At 41.7% G+C, this 15,197-nt stretch overlaps 1 protein-coding gene across 1 annotated transcript; it reads right to left on the reverse strand.

Annotated features, from left to right (window-relative positions):
- Nucleotides 1-1,377: 1,377 nt before the first annotated feature.
- ccp110 (centriolar coiled-coil protein 110) lies at nucleotides 1,378-14,994 on the reverse strand. Its single transcript, XM_083780206.1, has 14 exons — nucleotides 14,856-14,994; nucleotides 13,701-13,863; nucleotides 12,664-12,792; nucleotides 10,214-11,414; nucleotides 9,872-9,993; nucleotides 9,513-9,633; nucleotides 8,949-9,058; nucleotides 8,553-8,669; nucleotides 7,728-7,829; nucleotides 7,481-7,597; nucleotides 6,288-6,361; nucleotides 3,330-3,398; nucleotides 3,109-3,168; nucleotides 1,378-2,175 (listed from the first exon to the last, which is right to left on the reverse strand). Exons 2-14 carry the CDS (start codon nucleotides 13,836-13,838, stop codon nucleotides 2,100-2,102), a joined length of 2,436 nt encoding a protein of 811 aa, XP_083636332.1. The 5' UTR covers nucleotides 13,839-13,863; nucleotides 14,856-14,994; the 3' UTR covers nucleotides 1,378-2,099.
- Between the last annotated feature and the right edge of the window lie 203 nt (nucleotides 14,995-15,197).

Below are 15,197 nucleotides of genomic sequence, written 5' to 3' on the forward strand. Positions count from 1 at the left end.
CTTTTGCGGCCCGCCTGCCTCAAGCAACAACAAAAAATAGCCAAAATATAGGCTAATAAGTAAGGCTGCATGATATATCGAACATGAACCTTTATCAGAGTGGAGAATATAAGTATAAATCAAGTTGAGCAAAGCCACTCTTCTCTGCCCCTCTCTCTAACAGATCGCTTGTTAAGTGCCTGCCAGACAGACAATCAGATGAAATGAAGGCAGGTGTAGAGTAAAGTGTAGACTAGTGAACTGAACCTGTTTTCTTTATATCAAGTACTTCATACCAGCCCCTTATGAAACTACTTCTCCCCAAATCCAAATGGATTTCATTTTCCATCCTTCCATCCTTCATTTTCCATCCTGCATACATCTAGCATACAATGAGAACTGAGAAGATCTCCACAAAGGTTTACTCATCAAAACTGATTATAAAACTGTAACCATCAAAGCATGCACTCAACATATAACGGTTATGTGACCATGGCATGAGCATAATATAAAATCTTATAAGTTTTATCTGATATTGATTAATATGGGGGGTGGGTTCAATTCATCGATTATTAATCGGCAGAGCTGTCGACTATTCAATTTGGCTGATGGTCACTTTGTGGCATCCCTACAAGTTACGAGTGAGTAAGTGACTATCTCTCTTCTATACTGGTGTGTGGCGTCTCTTGCGTGATATGATGAAGTGGAACGGTGCCAGTAGCCCGTCCACATTATAGGGACAAAGTTGTGTGTGTGTGTGTGTGTAGTGAAGGGGGAGGGGCCGCATCGCGACTTGTTTCTGTTCAGAGAGAGAGAGAGAGAGCCCACAGATGTGTGGGCATGGGGAAATCATGGAATAGTTTGAACTAAGAAAATGTAAAAATAAGGCATTTTCCCACATTCCAGTTTTCCGACTTTTTATTTGGCTGGGTCGACTGTGTGTGGCTTGCTGGCTGGCTGGGTCTGAGCATACAGAGAGATAGATAGATAGATATTATAGCAGTGACTGACTGAGACATCGAGCGTGCGTCCGGAACTGGTTGTGGCCCCCATCAAGTGACCTTTTGACCAATGCGGCCCTCGCCCCAAGTTGAGTTCGACACCCCTGCGTCTAAGCTAAGGCTATGTTTAGTCAATACTTTAAAACTTCTTGAAAAGATGATGTAGTAATGTAATGTAAAAATAGCACTTAACCGATTTAAATAAATATTATATAGGCCTTGTGTATTAGTAGGCTATATATAATGTTTTTGATCAGTCACAGAATATTGATGAAGTTCTAATAATAATCATTCAACATTGTGTACAAATATTCTCATTTTATTTGGCATTGATCTTAGCGAAGCAAACAAAACTGAACACTGAAATGTTTGAACATACTGTAAATACTAGGTTGATACAAATTCAGCACCATCAAAGAGGTGTATATTCCAGAGTTCTTCAGCATAAAACATTTGAATTATTATAATGTACTTGTGAATGTGTCCATGGAAACTACCATTTGTGATGGCCAGCACAAGACCGATATTTATTAACACAATTAAAAGCGAAGGCAAGTATACTAGATATTGACAACACAACTGGCCAAATGTGCCAGATTATGACACAACATAGCAGGGATATTCATTTCTCTTAGGCACACGTTTTCAAATGGCATCCCTTTATCAACAACAGTCTTATTACAGTAGCTTACATAAAAGTATCTTACGTTTTTTTCTATTACTTTAAATCCATCAATCTTAGAGTTAACTATTACAGTATATCCCACACAAGGCATCTGCCTTAGCAAAAACCTAATCACATGAATATTAAAGGACAACTTCACCCATTTAAAACCCAGGCTTGTGGAGCTTTTCCAGCACTGAGAGCCAGAATTGACTGGGAAGTGTTATTAACGTGTTTACTTCTCCCATGTTTAAAAGTTAGCGAATTTGCCTTTTAAAGTATTTTTTAACAAATCAGTAATCACTGCGAGATAGCAAGGTGTGTGGTATCAACAATAAATAAGGTAGCGTGTGGTACTGCATACAATCATTACAACTTTATAAAGTAGATTAGCAGCGTTGGTGTACATTTTATTCAAGTTCACATGTCAGGGAATGTACTGTAGGAGTCTCCTGTTAGCCCAGAGAGTGCTGCTTCTTCAGGCTGTCTGACCGCCTCACTCTCTCCTCTGGGGTCTTCCTGTACCAGCTCCTGACGGAGAAACAGTGACACCACACTTTAAACCAACGGTTCCCAAACGTTTTAGCCCGTGACCCAAAAGAGAAATTAGACGTTTGAAAATAGCAGATCTACAATCTCACAAGGTATGAGCGTGTACAGTACCCTAATTTCCGGACTATAAGTCGCACCTGAATATAAGCCGCACCAGCCAAATTTTGAGAAAATCCCAAATATGTATACAAGCCGCACCGGACTATAAGCCGCAGGTGGCCCCCTAGTGGCCGTTACGTTAGCTCAGAGCCTTAGATGGCTCTGCGTTAGCTGTAAAAATCCATAGATTAGCCGCACCGTTGTATAAGCCACTGGGTTCAAATCATGGGTAAAAAGTCGCGGCTTATAGTCCGGAAATTACGGTAGATCTATTTTCACTACTTAAACATTTCTTTTCTAATTTATGGAATTTCTTGGATTTTTATTTATTTTTTCCTGAAATTATTGAATTTTGTTTTCAATCGATGAATGTTGCTTCTTTTTGGGAATGTTTGTTGTAAATATTTTTGAAATAATAATAATAATTAAAAACCAAACGTAGGAAACAAAACATAAGGGACCCATACAAGTGGTGCTCAAACTTTTTCATGTCAAAATTATGATGTATTTGGCCGCAGACCCCCCCCCCCCATCTCAAAATAGTGTGTTCCAGAGACCCCGATAAGCAAAATGTTAAAAATCTTCACTTTAAATAAAATAATTCTCAGATATTTGCAAAAATTTTCACAGTTTCTCAAAGATTGCACGAAAATATAGCTCAAATCTAAAATGACACAGATGCTTTGCCAGTTTTAATAGAGAACCCAAACCAAAAAGCATTGTTTAAACTAACACTTTTAGAAAAGTGTTAGTTAGAAATTAGAATTAAACATCACAGAGACAGAGATGTGTGTAAAGAAGGGGTCTACTGACCCCTGGCGGTTTAGCTGTCCTGGGGAGGGAGAGTTCTGTCCTTGGCTTGGTTTCAGAATCCTAGAGAGAGAGAGAGAGAGAGAGAGAGAGAGAGAGAGAGAGAGAGAGAGGCAATGTACATCAGTGACATTTAGATGACAGAGGGAGAACAAACCCCGAATAAGACTTGACAATGGTTCTGTTTAATAGAACATAGAACTCCAGACGTCTACGTATGGTACCTGTTGGTAGTAGGACTATTTGATTTCTGTTGTATAATCTTCCTGACCTGGGCTGGAGATTCACCAACTCTGAAAAAAAAAAAAAAAAAAAAAGAACATAGCTGATTACATTAACCACTGTAATCACTTATTAATTATTATTAAGCATAGAAGGACAACATAAGCAAAACTATTTGTAATTATTATTTGTTTTGAAACCAGACAAAATGTTTCAATGGTGTTGAAGTGTATATGTGACTAAGATATATAGTCAGGATTCAATTCAATTATTTCAGTTTGTTGGCACATTTAGCAATAATTGTGGATCTACTGATGAGGTGATGTCTGCTCATTTCATACAAAATACATCACTTCACTGGTGGAACGGCACTTTATGGAGTTTGAACAAAAAACAGGACATTTTAAATCTATTAAAGAATCAAGAAAATATAAACCAATAAGAGCAGAAAATGTGCTGAAAATCTGTTAATGACTATACTTTTTATAGACAAGGTCAATATGATCAGAGCACAAATTTCCCCCCCTGCTTTTGACCCCTCCATGGCCGTCACCTGCACAACTACACTTAATCATTTCCAGCCTATATCTTTCTCTAAACTTAGTGAAATTGTCTCGCAACTCAAAACATCATCCTGCCCTACAGACGCTATCCCCACACACCTCTTTAAGGAGGTCTGGGAGACCATTGGGCCTAGAGTCCATGCTATCATAAATAGCAGCCTTGTCTCAGGTATTGTACCAGCATACTTTAAAACAGCAGTGGTGACACCCCTGATAAAGAAACCTAGTCTGGATACCTCTGTTTTATCTAACTACAGACCCATCTCAAAGCTTCCGTTCATTTCTAAGATCCTTGAGAAAACGGTGCTGTCTCAACTCCAGTCTTTTTTGCAGCTTAATAGCATTTTTGATGTTTTTCAATCTGGGTTCAAAGCGTTTCACAGCACAGAGTCAGCGCTGTTGAAGGTTTTCAATGACATCCTGTTGACCACCGACTCTGGGGACTCTGTGATCCTACTACTAAGCTCTGCTTTCGACACTCTCGATCACAATACTCTCATATCTCGTTTGGAGCTTTGTGTTGGTGTCAGAGATACCGCTTTAGCCTGGTTCTCTTCCTATTTATCGGAGAGATGCTTCTCTGTTAAATTTGGCGACTTCGTATTGTCCTCCACCCCCCTGTCCTCTGGAGTCCCCCAGGGCTCGATCCTTGGGCCTATTCTATTTTCTTTATATTTACTTCCTATTGGCCTTATCTTTAAGAAACATGGCATTTCGTATCACCTTTATGCGGATGATTCGCAAATATACATGCCCCTTAAAAAGGACAATAACGGCTCCCTGAAACCTCTGCTTGACTGTCTAAGTGACATCAAGGCATGGATGGCTCTTAATTTTCTAAGTGTCAACGAAAGTAAAACGGAGGTTATAGTGTTTGGACCTACCGGTCCTGGTATCGTTCCCACTGACCTAGGTTCCCTGCAGCCATATGTGAAGCCTGTGGTCTCAAACCTTGGCGTCAAACTAGACAATGCCCTTAAACTTGACAAACAGGTCAATGCGGTAGTTAGCTCTAGTTTCTATCATCTGAGGCTGCTGGCCAAAATCAAGTCGGTGCTATCTTTTAGTGATTTTGAGCGAGTTATACATGCCTTCATATCTACGCGGTTGGACTACTGTAATGCCTTGTACGCTGGTTTAAACCAAGCCTCCCTTGCTCGACTCCAGCTAGTCCAAAACTCAGCCGCTCGTCTACTCACAGGTACTCGCAGACGTGAGCATATCACACCTGTCTTGGCCTCCCTTCATTGGCTCCCTGTCCGCTTCAGAGTGGATTTTAAAATTATTTTATTTGTCTTTAAATCTATAAATGGTCTGGCTCCTCTTTATTTGTCGGACCTTATTGAGGTTTATACTCCTGCTAGATCACTGCGGTCTGAGGGTCAGCTAAACCTCAGGGTCACAAAGAAGACCCGCTTAAAGTCCAGAGGCGACAGAGCCTTTTCTGTTGTAGCCCCTAAACTATGGAACGCACTCCCCTCCCACGTCAAATTGGCCCCCTCCATCGAGACCTTTAAATCCCGCCTGAAGACCCACCTCATTACCTTGGCTTTTAACCCCGCTTGAGTTCCTTTGGTCCTTGTATATGTTTCGTCTCACTGTGATGCTGTTGTTTTTCTGTTGTTTTCTGTAATGTGTCTCAGTTGTTGTCACTGTTTGTACTTTGTTTTCTCGCTGTTGTTTTTCTGTGTGGTAGCTTTAGTGCACTTGTTTTTATTTTATTTTATTCTCCTGTACAGCACTTTGTAAACTCTGAGTTTTAAAATGTGCTATATAAATAAAGTGGATTGGATTGGATTGGATATACTGTATATAGTACAGTATTCACCCTGAAACAGTGCACCCCAACCCAGTGGTTCTTCTGAAACCATCTGTTCTTCTGTTCTTTCACATTTCACTGCATCCAACCATCACTAATGTTTCTATTTGTCCCAATGAATGCAGTGCTTATGAACCAATGTTTGTATTTGTCCCTATGAATGCAGTGCTTATGAACTAATGTTTCTATTTGTCCCTATGAATGCAGTGCTTATTAACTAATGTTTCTATTTGTCCCTATGAATGCAGTGCTTATGAACTAATGTTTCTATTTGTCCCTATGAATGCAGTGCTTATTAACTAATGTTTCTATTTGTCCCTATGAATGCAGTGCTTATTAACTAATGTTTCTATTTGTCTCTATGAATGCAGTGCTTATGAACTAATGTTTCTATTTGTCTCTATGAATGCAGTGCTTATGAACTAATGTTTGTATTTGTCCCTGTGTGACGTTGTCTGGAAATGCGTCTATGGGGTGCCTGAGGTGGGGTTTCGCACCTCTGAAGAAGAGCAAAATGGCTGCTGTGCAAATATAGTTCAACATTCAAGCTATGAAACACTTAACCGTGCTCATCTCACCTCTTTTTTCTGTCCATTGACCTCTGAGTAGCAGCAGACAGTGTCACCTTCTCCTTGGGGCATTTGGCTTTCTCCTGTGGATGAAACAAACAGATCATCAGCAAAACAATGATTATGGCGTGTAATTTCCAATGATGAAACTGACTTATTTTCCCCTGTAGTGTACCTGTAGACTGTGATTGGTTTAAATTACAACCACTTAGTTTGTGGTTATTATTATACTTCGTTAACCAGGGTCCCCCAAGACTTTATATTAGTGGTTCTCAAACTTTGTGAATTCAAGGACTCCCACAACTCTTTGTGTACAAATGGAACCAAATATGTTCCATTTGTACACAAAGAGTTGTGGGAGTCCTTGAATAGCATTCTGAATCTGAGTTACCAGGGTCTGAGTAAGGGTCCATTTGAAACAACCTCAAGAAACTTTGAGGGTCACTGCTCTATACTAAAGCCCTAACCACACCAAAGGGTCACCATTCAACTCCTTGGGTCCAAACGGTTGCAAGGAGTTAACGCTAAAACCATCTCGACCCTTTGGTTTGGGCCATTGAATTCCATGCGTTGAATCACTAGGGTCAACGTGGGTTGAATACTGGATAACTCACCCCGTTGCTTGCCCGTTTTCTTCCCGGAATTGTCACCAGTGAGGGGGATAACTTTGTAATAATATTATGCTATTGGCTGTTTTTGGAAATATATAAAAATATACTCCTGTGGAAAGGCTATATTATTTTACTTATATTGACCCTATAAACTATTTAGTATATGTAAGGTTTTGCCCACTCTAATGGTATCTCGTCAGATAATCCCCACATATCCTACAACAACTTCTGTGAACTGACTTCACTGTAGTAGCTTTTCATAAATTATATTTGTACTTAGGCTGTCTGCTGTCATGAAAGTTTATAGTTAGAGATATTCAAAGTCCAGCCGTCTGTTGTCCAGCCTCTCCCACCCCTCACTGGGGAAAATTCTGGGAGGAAAACAGAAACGGGTGAGTTGTCTTGTTACCACACTGACGTGGGTCAACGTGCAACAAGACATCACACCGCAAGGACAACTCTAAAACCCTCTTGACCCTTTGGTGTGGTTAGGGCTTAAGTCTAGTATTTTCCCCCTTGTAGATCTGTTATTTTTGCAGAATGTTCACCCCAGAATAGGGACTTTCATGTGGTTAACAGCAAGCCGGTTACCATCTCTCGTAGCCTCCTCTCTGCACAGAGCTCCCTTTCTTGCTGCAGCAGTGCTAGTCGCTCCTCCAGAGGCATCTCAAAGAAGATGTCATGGACGTCATAAAGGGCTGCGCGTAACTGAGGGACAAGAAATAAACACCTGTTGCTGCTCTGGTCTTTTGGTCACACTATTACAACTATTGAAAACATGTAGCTATAATCGCCTGCTATAATCGCCCGCAGAGTTCAACAAGGCGCGTGTGTTTACCTGGGCTCTAACTCTTTCCTGTAGGGAGAGGTCCTGTGATGAGACTTTGTTTCTCCTCTGTGGATGTTCAGTCTTGAATGTGTGGATGAACTCCTGCGTGTCCTGAGCAGACAAACATATATAAGTATTAAGTACATAAACATAGCAGTTTCAACAGGTTACTTGACCCACCATTACTATAGTAGATGGGGAGTAAGTAGCTTATCTGAGAAAGGTGCTTCTCCAAACCTTATGTCTCTTACAGAGCTATTGAAAGGCAGTGCTCAGCTTCAATTGGTAATGTTGAAAACAACAACCCCAAGCCAGAACTCTTGGTTTACTAATGGACTCAGAGCTGAATTTCCACAGCCACATTAAGACAATTACAAACCAAGTCAGCTACTAATTAGGAATATATCAAGGATTAAAGTACTGTCTCAGCAGGAAAACCCCATCCATGCATTTATCTTGATTCTTCAGCAGACTTAACTACTGTAATTAAATGGTGTCTCTACAGGTCTCCCTAAAAACATCAGACAGCTGCAGTTGATTCAGAATGCTATTGTTCAGGTCTTCAACTCTTCACTAGTAAGGCCAAGAAAGTATCCTATCACTCAATTTCTTAGATATTTACACTGGCTTTCTGTCTGACAAATAATTGATTTAAAAATACTATGGTTGGTTTATAAAGATGGATGGCATACAGCCAGAATACATATCTGATCTTCTGCTAATATCTTATGAACTGTCCAGACCTCTCCGATCGTCTGGGACAGGTCTGCTTTGGATGTGCACACTGGTGAGTTTGTGTGTGCATGTGTGTGTATGTGTGTGCACTGCACTCACCAGCACAGTCTGGCGGAGGTGTTTGACTTTCTCTGTCTTGAGCAGTCTGCGGGTGAGGAAGCCACGGGTGATAGCACCTAGTCGACATAGCGCCCTCTGCTGTTCAGCAGTAAGTACCTGGTGAATGCAAGAAAATAGAATGAAAATGTTATGAGAGACTATGGGATATATATCTTTTCCAATTTTACTATTTTTAAAAAACTTTTTAAATTGTTTAAATAGCTGCTCTATAAGCTCACAGCGTGTAGATGTAGATCGGCTAGTTGAACTATTTTAAAATAGTAAGAAATGGCAAATAAGTTTAGGGATAAGGTGGCGCAAGATGGAGCCCTATATGTATGCAAATGGGGATAAAGACTAAAGAGTGCAGGGATGTGGGCTAAAGCTGTCCCCCACCTGGCTGAGCCTTGCCCGGGGCTTGTTAGCACCCCAGGTGGGTCCCCACAGGTACACAGGAGACTGGAGACAGGGGGAGGGAACAGTGGAGCTGAGAGGAGAAGGGAAACCTGAGGAGGATAATAAAAGAGACTATGAGCTTTCACATACATGTTAGAACTTAGAAGTGTATAAAAAATAGAGGGTTACTTTACTGGTTTGTACAGTACAGTACAGTTCATCTAACGCTGTTTTTGTCATCTAACAAACCCAACAGAGAGTTGATTTATGAAAACATAAACCATAGCTTTTTGTCAATGCTGATGTACTAACATAAAGGCTCATGTCTCATATGGAAGAATACGTTCTATCAACTTGGTCCCTTGTTAGGAACAATCCTTACTGAGTTCTCATTTTGTCAGAAATGTTGAATTTAAACGAGGTAGGAAGTTTGCGTCAAGTGACTTAACGTAAAGTTAAATGCAAGTGCGGTGCCTATGGTAATCAAGAGGCCATGGTTCCAATCTACCTAGGAAGCATAACAAGAAACAGCCAAAATAAAAGATTAGATTAGACTGTACCTACCTATATGACCAGGTGAGCGCTCAGCCGGGGTGTGGGCAGGACTTAAAGCAGGATAGTCACTCACAGACCTACGATCCCACCCACCTGCATCCCCACTCAGAAGTCGGTCACATCCATTCTCCTAAAACACGTGTATACGCCAAATGTCAAAATCTCACTTCTTTGGGCCAGCTACAAAAATGTGAATGCCTTGAGCACTGCACCATCCATGTTCAGGCCAATAAATAGTGTTCTTTTAGTGTATGTGACATAACTTGTATAGCTCCAATAGGAAAAAGACTTCAAACAAATACTGTAGTGTTATATCCTTTGTTGTACTACATGTTTTGAGCCGATAAGGTGTAATATCCCATCCTGACCTGTCTGAGGCGGTGTTGTTCTTTCTCCTGCTCAGCCAAGAGCAGAGACATCTGCAGGACATGCTCTTCCTCCAGCCTCCTCTGCATGTCTTCCAGAGCCTGAACTCGCTGGTGTGTCTCCACTGAAGATGATGACGCACACGCACACGCACACACACACACACACACACACACACACACACACACACACACACACACACACACACACACACACACACACACACACACACACACACACACACACACACACACACACACACACACACACACACACACAGTTAGACTTCAGTTCATCCAAAGGAAACGTTTTTAAGAGAAACTGATTGTAAGCAAAGCAGTCACCTGACTGGTGCTCAGTGGGATTTCTGAGGGAGGCTGGAGTGATCCTGCCATTGTTTGGCCCTTGAGGGCCATTGGTCTCCATCTTGAATTGGACCTGATACAGCTCAGTGGTCACATGGGGCCTCAGCAGGGAGGGTGAGGGATTCTCCACCTCATATGACTGGTTCAGGGGCGCTGCTGGACTCCAACGGCTCGGGGGCAAGCGTATGACTCCTGCCATGAAGCGCGGGACCCTCTCCTGGCTGCGGTCCACGTGGTCGACTCCAAAGAGGGGGTTGAAGGGATGCAGCTGACTGTCAAGGGTATGACAGCGCCGACGAAACCCCGGAGCCATATAATCACAGGGTCCCACTGGACTGGGTGAGGGGCCTGAAGCACTGAGGGGGCTACACATCTCACCAAGCGGACTGGAAGCGCAATGACTGGATCGACGACTGCTACTTCTGCCGCCAAGCCCACCTCCTCCGCCCCCCACCGCCACGCCCCAGTGATCAGTCGACCTCATTCCTGCTGACAACCCCTCTCCCCAGGCCGCCACGCCGGCACTTTCTCCTGACCTTACTGGACTTCTGGGGATGAGGTCTGCCGGGTCAATGGGGAAGGAAATGTGGATGTTACCCGCAGAGACCGGGCGGGGCCGGCGCCTGCGTTCACGAGGACTGAGGCTGGGTTCTGGACTGGGGAGGCGAGCGTAAGACTCCGGCAGACTAGGTGAGAGGCTTCCAGACGGGTGGGTCTTGGTCTGAGGTGGGCCGACAGGGCTGTGACACAGGCTGAATCCAAACTCTATGCCGGTGTCTCCCAGTGGACTACGGGTGTCATTCTCCTTGTCAGAGAGGCTCTCAGGCAGTGGTGTATGGCTGACCTTGTTGAGGACCTTCGGCCCTTGTCGGCTCTGCTCTCTCTCCACATAGTCTCTGGATCTTTTCAGCAGGCTGTCGAGACTCATGTCCTCCTCCTCTTCACTCTTCTCATCATTCTCCTTCACTTCCTCCTCTCCTCTGTAGCCGTTGGTGAAAGAGGGGGACTTAGGATGAGGGTTGATGGCATGGTCACTTGTTTGATGCTCAAACGCAGGGTTCCTCTGCAGTCCAGGTGTGTCAGTGACCAAGGTGTAGCTATTCACTATCTCAGTTTTAGGAGAGGGACAACATGGAGGAGTTGGCTGTTTGTCACTCTCCTTATTTGGCACTCTGTGTACCTGTTTAAGGACAGTTAAGTAATCATTAATTCATCAATCACATTTTTGGCACTTCCTACTGCCTGATCTGATGACAAATCTAATCATATTATTGTAAATCAAATAATTTTAATTAAATAGTTTTGCCAGCTAGACTTATCTTCCTCATTACTAGCTAAATGAGCTCATTTGTGATGTTTTGTGCCCAACATAAATATTTTATCTGAAAGAAATTAGTGTGGAATCTGAGCTGAACTTTCCTAAGAAGCTTTGTGTGTGGTGCAAACATGGCAAGGCAAGTGATTTCAAAACCTGAAAATATTTTCTTGTGGATAATATTTCAACAATTTGAGGTGACAAGGCCGGGCTGTCGTCAGGTTAAAATAGTTGTCTAGTAAGTAGAATGTAGGAAGGGTTGAGCGTGAGACAGACAACAGTCATAAACACTGAAGTGCCACAAGAGATTGCAAGTCAGACTGTCATTCAACTTTTGAGCTATATTTGGGGCCTGACACACAGACCTAATTAATAGAAAAAGCCACACTGAAAGCCACACCCCTGAGTCGGGAAAACAATATGGTGAAGCCAAAAAACAAAAACAGACTACATACAGTAGATGGAACCTTTCAACTGTATTTAATGATTATGTCTAAGGATTATTTCAATAGTCTCTTCTCTCAAAAGAGAGCTCAGTACAACTAAACATTGTTAACTTGAAACATTGTCCTTCATTACCTGTCTCAAGCAAACTAGGCTTTTTCTGCATACAGTACAGACCCGTACAGATCCGTTCTGGACTATCACAAACCATTGCATGGCTGAATGGGGCTTACTAATATGTAACTTTAGCTCAATAAAATAATCAAAACCGTATAAAGAAAAAAAATATATATATATTTTTTTAAAGTTAGTGTTAGTGTTACTGTATGGAAACCTAGCAGTGACTCCCATAGCATCCCTAACATCTAATTGCCTGAATATTTTTTTCCCCTCCTCATAGGCTTTTGTCTTTTTGTTCATGAGAACATAATACTTGAAATCTGTGTAATTAGATCTGTTATTAACATAAAACAACCAATAGTAACAACATGGAGCACAATCGATTGGGAACAGATATCACATATAATTATATATTGAGGCATGAGATAACTTTTGAGTACTTAGAAAAGCGTTATATACTGTAAACATAGTATTATTATTATTAATATTAACAAGACCTCCCATTCAACCATGTCCATGTCTGTGACTAGGGTTTGAACATTCTGCTAACCTGAGTTTGGTGGAGAATGTCCTGGACCCTGGTCAACAGACTGTTCCTCTGCTGGGTCTGTCTCTCCATCTCTAGCTGGATAGCCCTCTGTCTATAGTCGCACATCTCCCTGCGTTGCTCCACGTTCAACTGGAAACACAATACACACAAACTCAAAAAAAAAAAGCCTGTCACTGATCCAGCTCATTCATCTGGTCTGTTCCTGTAAACTCATTTAGTCAGCAGTCAGAAGCAGGCCATGCTCCTCCTGACTGACATGAATCAGCCTGGTTGTTCCTCAGCAGTTATCCTCTCTCTTGCGCATCTAAGCTCACATGCTTCAGAGCACAGTACAGCACATCAGAGCACAGTTACAGTAGTTTTTTTCAACATGCAACCTTAAATCAAATTAACCACTTTCAACCTAACGTCCCTATTTTGGGCATGTGATATTTGTTTTTTGTTTTTTTTTGTGATATGCAGAAGCTACATATTTTCACGATATACACATGCAGCTTTAACTTCAGTGTATCTCTCTAGCAGTGGTTATGGTGATTTTCGAAAGGAACATGCAAAGTGTGTGAAAGACGGTCAGACCTAACCTAGAAATCATTAAATTCATCAGTCATTATGGTATCAGATGAAATAGACAGCTTTTCTTCACCAAGATTGGTGTAAAATGTGAACTTTGGTAGTTTTTGGTAGCAGTAAGGTTTGCCTTATTTCATCCCTTGCAGTGTGACTGACTGACTATTGCACATGCATTACATCACAACGTTGAAACGATATATATTTCAGCCCTAGTCTGGTGTTACTGTTCAGATGCAACTGCCAATTTTATAAGCTACCAGTTAAACTGTATTCGCCTGATATCTCAAATGTCACTACTTCCTGTTTGGACAGATAGAATGACAAGAATCAATGTGAGTTGGTAGGATACGAACAGCCCAAAATCTGGAATGGGAACCAATGATGTTGTAAAGGGAATGGCCATCAAATAAATATTACGTTATATCCATTTACTCAACTTGCAGGTCTCTATTATTTCAGTTCCTTACCAGAGGTGAAAGCACAGCCCTTCCATGGAAATGGATGAAAGAGACAGGTTTAAAGGGACAGCATGACACCATCTTCTTGGATTTCTCCTCCTGCAGTATGGTGAGATTTCGTAGACAGAAGTCCTCATAGCTGTCCATCGCTGAGTGTCCACACCTTCACACTCTGTTTGGGAACAGGAAACACACGTCGTGTAGCCTCGTCATGCAAATGTGATGTTTACTGGAGATACATTTATATGTCGCTGGAATGTGAACACACTTGAATGCAAAGCAACGGCCGTGTTTGTGGTGCGGGAGCCATGAGGAGGATGCGGGTTACTATAGACAACACTATCTGTGATTGTTAAACTATGAGCAACTGGCAGAGCAAGATAAGCACAACAAAAGAGGGTCTGTCTGCCCCATAACAACAGAATCACACACATTCCAGCCATTCTATTCTGTGAGGCGAGGCTCTGTGTTTACCCCCATTTCCAGACTAATGGCAGGCAATGAGGGATCACATATCTAATCAATAAGTGTACTGTAGCTATTTCTGAAATGCTTGTCAGCAAAGGCAATGGGATAGCATCCATGCATATCCTTTCTATGAGACCATGCCATTTCTAAACTGATTAATACAAAATATAAGCTATATTTAAGGACACATATATTTTTCCATGTATTATTGTGCACAAAATACAGGCCAATACATCTCAAGAAATACAATATACAGATGCATCACATAGCTAAATCTTATATAGTATTATAATAGCATGCTAGCCTAATATAATAGCAGTATCTGTTTGCTTCAGCATCAGAGATTTCATATTTGATCTTTCCTCCCAACATATTAAATGTGATATTAATGGATTTCAAGCTTCTCATTTCAAAGAGGTTTATATAGCCTAATTAGCCTGCAGTATAGGTGCAATCACTCAGCCTAGGCTACAATACAACGATATAGGATAGCCAGCTATGCCTACAGTAGCTACTCTGTTATAATAAACAGCATTGATATAGCTTCGATCTTAAAGGTAGTCATTTGACAAACATATAAAGCCACGCTAGGAACAACATTTGAATCTAAAATAGATATACCAACCATCCTGTATTGCTGCAGATGTGCCAAAGCAGAATGACATTTCATGATTCACAGCTGCCTTTTTGTCTTACCTCGGTTTCAACGTCGCATTAGCAAATGGAAAAAAGCGCCGCGTTTCTCCTTTTATTCAGATAAGCATGTACTCTTTTTATCAACGTTAGTCGCTACTGATAATTTATGTTTTCTTCTGTCTTCTCCTTTCCATCGAGTTGAGTGGGTTCCTTCCCATCATCATCTGTCTGTCTGCCACTCTTCCGGGCCACAACAGCGCCTCCTAGCAACAGCACATGGGCTCCGTTCCATTTCAGCCCTAAGGCCATCTCCATGTTACCTTTACAGGAGCTTATATTAACCTCGCGTGTCGAGTGACTCGCGTCCAACTTGATTGATTGAATCCATACATCAACATCAAC

Source organism: Protomyctophum parallelum (assembly GCF_964188405.1).
Source record: "Protomyctophum parallelum genome assembly, chromosome: 13".
NCBI lineage: Eukaryota > Metazoa > Chordata > Actinopteri > Myctophiformes > Myctophidae > Protomyctophum > Protomyctophum parallelum.

Bases quoted from the DNA above. Each gene is read 5' to 3' on its own strand.
- ccp110 (XM_083780206.1), bottom strand. From the start codon at position 13,838: ATGGACAGCTATGAGGACTTCTGTCTACGAAATCTCACCATACTGCAG. The intron at 8,670-8,948 runs GTGGGGGACAGC...TGCATTCACCAG, and splicing joins CCCGGGCAAGGCTCAGCCAG to GTACTTACTGCTGAACAGCA. The intron at 3,169-3,329 runs GTACCATACGTA...CTCTCTCTCTAG, and splicing joins AATAGTCCTACTACCAACAG to GATTCTGAAACCAAGCCAAG.